The sequence below is a fragment of the Eimeria necatrix genome, genomic scaffold, assembly GCF_000499385.1.
Source record: "Eimeria necatrix Houghton genomic scaffold, Enh_scaff1797, whole genome shotgun sequence".
In the NCBI taxonomy this organism is placed as follows: Eukaryota; Apicomplexa; class Conoidasida; order Eucoccidiorida; family Eimeriidae; genus Eimeria; species Eimeria necatrix.
This window is the reverse complement of record NW_013652458.1, coordinates 504-5075: the sequence shown is the minus strand read 5'-3', so window position 1 is coordinate 5075 and position 4572 is coordinate 504. Positions and strand designations below refer to the sequence as shown.

The 4572-nt window shown below is 53.2% G+C and overlaps 1 protein-coding gene across 1 annotated transcript; it reads left to right on the top strand.

Annotated features, from left to right (window-relative positions):
* Positions 1–240: 240 nt before the first annotated feature.
* ENH_00022340 (cyclin, putative) lies at positions 241–4336 on the top strand (the record flags this gene model as incomplete). Its single annotated transcript, XM_013579596.1, has 8 exons — positions 241–365; positions 717–1363; positions 1604–1864; positions 2110–2617; positions 2750–2886; positions 3528–3746; positions 3890–3956; positions 4179–4336. Coding segments are annotated over 8 exons (2122 nt in total), but the record flags the coding sequence as incomplete, so codon positions are not given.
* Positions 4337–4572: the final 236 nt, after the last annotated feature.

The window sequence follows — 4572 nt, the reverse complement described above, 5'->3', positions numbered from 1 at the left end:
CTGCTGCTGCTGCTGCTGCACTGCTGCTGCGGCAGCAGCAGCAGCAGCAGCAGCAGCAGCAGCAGCCGGTCCCCCAGACCTCGCACAGCTCCCGGACCGCCGCGAATCCGGCTCTTTCTCCGCCGCGCTCCCCCACCGCCCCCGCTGCTGCTGCTGCTGCTGCTGCTGCTGCAGGAGTTCGAGGTGGCGCGTTCGGAGACCTTTCGCTGCGAAAGGTACATCTTGCGGGAATTAGGGTTTATGGTTTCGCAAACCCTCGTGCACCCCCACCGCTACATTCTGCAGTACATCCACGCCCTCTGCAAGGGCGACTACATCCCCACCAACAGACTCTCCCAGATCGCCTGGGGGTACCTCAACGACAGGTCCGCTGCTGCTGCTGCTGCTGCTGCTGCTGCTGCTGCTGCTGCTGCTGCTGCTGCTGCTGCTGTTGCTGGGGTGGTGGGGGGTGGGGCTGCTGATGAGGGCGAGGCTGCTGCTGCACCTGCTGCACCTGCTGCTGCTGCTGGCGCGTTGCTGCTGCTGCTGCTGCACCTGCTGCTGCTGCTGCTGCTGCTGCTGCTGCTGCTGCTTGCGGCCGCACTGCTTCGAAGTTCGCGTTCGTTGGCTCACTCGTGAGTTCCCGTTGCTGCTGCTTCTGCGCCGCTGCGCCTTCTCCCCCTCTGCCGCCGCCGCTGCTGCTGCTGCTGCTGCTGCTGCTGCTGCTGCTGCTGCAGCATGCGGACGACGCTGTGCTGCGAAGTGCAGCCGGCAGTGGTGGCTGTGGGCAGCATCTTCCTGGCCGCCTGCGACTTGGCCATCCCGCTGGCGAAGGAGACGGGCTGGTATGAACTCTTCGACGTGAGTTGGAAAGATGTGGTGAAGGTCTGCACTCGGATTTTGTCTTTGTACAAAAGAGAGCCTCCGCGGTACGCGCGGCTGGCGGAGACCCGCAGCAGCAGCAGCAGCAGCAGCAGCAGCAGCAGCAGCAGCGGCGCGGCGGCGGCGGGCGAGGAGGAGGTCGGGAAGGAGAGAAACGGCAGAAAGGGAGAGGAGGAGGAGCAGCAGCAGCAGCAGCAGCAGCAGCTAGCGGAGGAGGAGGAGGAGGAGGAAGATGCAGCAGCTGCTGCGGGGGAAGCTAGCGATGCTGCTGCTGCTGCTGCTGACGCGGAGGCGGCTGCTGCTGCTGCGGGTGCTGCAGCAGCACAACCTGCTGCTGCTGCTGCTGCTGAGGACGACATGCAAGTCGACTCCGGCGAACACGACGGCAGCTTCCGCAAAAAGGAAAAAGAAAAAGAAAAAGAAAAAGAAAAAGAAAAAGAAAAAAGCAAAAGTTCGCAAGAAGAGGAAAGAGCAACAAGGCCGAGGCGGCCGCAGCTGGAAGGTGGGTTGGAATCGAAGAGAAACTCGAAAACAAATGCAATTAAACAAAATTAAACAATTAAAATAAAATAAAACAAAAGTCTGCGATTTAAATGGTCTTTGAACGAAAAAAATCCAACAAAAAGAACTGAAAAGACTTTTGCACGAACTTGAACTCCAGCCGCGCGCTGAGGTGTACAGACACCTCAGCTCTCAGGTGTACGCGCAGCTGCTGGCTGCGACTTTACTTTTTTGCTTTCAGCTGCCGACGGCTCTCGTGCTGCTGCAGCAGATGCTGCTGCAGCACAAGCTGCTGCAGCACATGCTGCTGCAGCAGACCGCCGCGGGCAGCAGCAGCAAAAGGAGCAGCAGTCGCGCACCACGCAGCAGATTGCTGCTGCTGCTGCAGCAGAGCTGCGCCGCCGATCAGCAGCAGCAAAAAGAGAAAGGGGAAGAGAAAGAGAAAGAGAAGGAAGACAAGACTACAGGGAACACAGAAGCAAACCCTCCGACTCCTACCGCAGTCAGCTGCTGCTGCGCTGCTGCTGCTGCTGCTGCTGCTGCTGCTGCTGCTGCTGCTGCTGCAGTTTCTTGGGGAGGCAAATGACGCACTGTTCTGCTGCTTTTCTTTGGCATTATATTTTACATAAATGGATATTTCGCTTCTTGATGTCCTTGCCTGGAGACTGAATAATTAAATAAAAAATATTTATTTATTTATTTATTTATTTATTTATTTATTTATTATTTATTATTTGTTTGCTGCAGGCAGCCAAAGAGACTCCCGGGAGGACTACAGCAGCCCCCGGCGGTCTCTGCACCGCTCGGGCCTCAGCCCCTCCCGCTCTTCTTCTTCTTTGTCTTCTTCTTTATCTTCTTCTTCTTCTTCTTTGTCTTCTTCTTTATCTTCTTCTTTATCTTCTTCTTTATCTTCTTCTTTATCTTCTTCTTCTTCTTTTCCAACAAAATGGGAAAGATTTATTTCCCACAGAGACCGGCTCGACGCGGGCCGGGGGCCCTCTTTCAGGGAGCGCCGGAGGTACCCCGAAGACTCTCCTTTGGGGCCCCCGGGGGGCCCCCCGGGGGCCCCCGGGGCCTTGGGGGCCCCCGGGGGGCCCCTCGGGGGGCCCCTCGGGGGGCCCCTCGGGGGCCCCCCGGGGGGCCCCTCTCCGAGGAGGGGAGAGGCTGGAGAGGCGGAGGGGAGAGAAAGAAGAATAAATGCAAAAAGACAAACTCGAGAAGAGTCTCCGAGTCGCAGCGGCCAAAGGCCCAGCAAGTCTGCAGCGTTGAGCAACGGTAGACGCATGTGAAGAGCAACAAAAGAAAACAAAGAAAGAAATAAATAATTAATTAATTATTTATTTATTTAATTAATTCTGAAATTAAAATGCAGTGAAGTGCTGTGCAGGTTAGCGCAGGCCGGCGGCTGCTGGGCGTCGGCGGAAGCAGGCACCGCCGCGGCAGCCGCCGCAGCAGCAGCAGCAGCAGCAGCTGCAGCAGCAGCAGCTGCTGCTGCTGCTGCTGCTGCAGGGTCCAGACGATGGTGCGCTTTGATTTGCCGTCTGCTTGATGTGCCTCGTTTTCTTTTCGCTGAGTGGAAGAGGAGGGCGCAGAAAGGCTGATGGAGAGTCTTTTGGAGAAACGCGGCAGAGTGCTTTTGCCACTTTCAGCTTTCCGGACCTGTAAAACTTTGCAAAATGCGGCTAAGTGTTGTTTGGAATGCATGCAGCAGTTGCTGCAGTTCACAAACTCGCGTTTACTTCTTCTGGCGACGAGTCCGCGTAGAATAGCCAGAAAGCTGAACTGCAACTTGAATGCCCCGGGGTGTACGTACACCTCGCGCGCAGACCCGTAGGCTCCGCTCCGCTCGCTTTCCGGCAAGCGCGTTGGAAAGCTGAGGAAAGCGAAAAGTAAAAGTTATTTTCTGCACAAATTGAACTTTAATAATTCAAAAAGTGTTCTTTTGCCGGCTCGCAAGTGCCCTTTGGCCCCGCTTTCGCCCGCTTTCCCCGAGGCGATGGAGCCGCGGAGCCTCTCCGACGAAATTGAACTTTGCGGAAATCTGCGAAGTGCGATTGGAAAGGCACTTAAGGCGGACGCGGAGAAAGCTGCAAAGTATTTTTTTTATATTTATTCTTCAGTTTGCAGCTTTTGCTGCTCATTTCCCGCGCTTTCCGCCCGCAGAGTGCAGGCTGCTGCTGAGGAGGCCACGGCCGCTGAGCTCTTGGCCGAAAATGAGGCGCAGCAGCTGGAAGCGAATTTAGCTGCTGCTGAGCAGTGGCTGCTGCAGTGTACGAACAGCCTAGAGAAGATGGAAGTGACTGCGGCGCACTTAAAAGAGACCACTTCTTTTCTGGAAGAGCAGCTGCAGCGAAGTGAACAGCAAATCAGCGCGAGCGCAGCAGGTAGGAGCAGCACGAGAGCTGTCGGGGCTGCTGCAGCTGCAGCTGCTGCTGCTGCTGCTGCTGCTGCTGCTGCTGCAGCCCGAGTTCTGCTGCTGGCCTTCACTATTGTTCTCTTCTTTCTTTCCATTTCTCCTCTTTTCTAGAGTTTGAAGAACTGAGGAAAAGCCACTTGGCTTTCTGCACAGTGCAGGATGAGGCCCACCGGGAAATGTGCGTAGCAGCGAATTTTGTCTCAGTGAAATTTCGGTGAAGACTTTTTTTGTTGAATTGCATAAAATGAAGTTCCTGGGGCTCTTTTAATGCATTTAATTAATTAATTTAATCAATTTAATTAATTTAATTGTTTAATTATTTAATTGTTTAATTATTTAATTACTTAATTCATTTAATTGTTTAATTATTTAATATTTAATTCATTTAATTCATTCTTAGGACTTGTGTCGAGTCGCTGCTGCGCACAATCGTGGGCCAAGAGGAGACGGCGCGGCTGCGCAAAATGGAAAAGAGGAAAATGGAAATTGAAATTGAAGAATTAGAAAAGACAAAAGAGGCTTTAGAGCCCTCTTTGGAGGCTTTGCAGGAGGCTCTGGGTGAGTCCGTTGGACTTGTCTTTTATTTATTTATTTTTATTTTATTTAAACTTCTTTTTTATTTCAAAACTCTTTTTAAACTTCTTTTATTTCAAAACTCTTTTCCAGAAACTGCCAAGTCCGAATTCGAAGAAAGCAAACGCGAAGGCGCGCAGCAGCTCGCGGCCATCGAGAGCTGCACAAAGCAGCAGCAGCAACTCCGAACTGTACTTCATTTATTTATTTTATTTATTTAT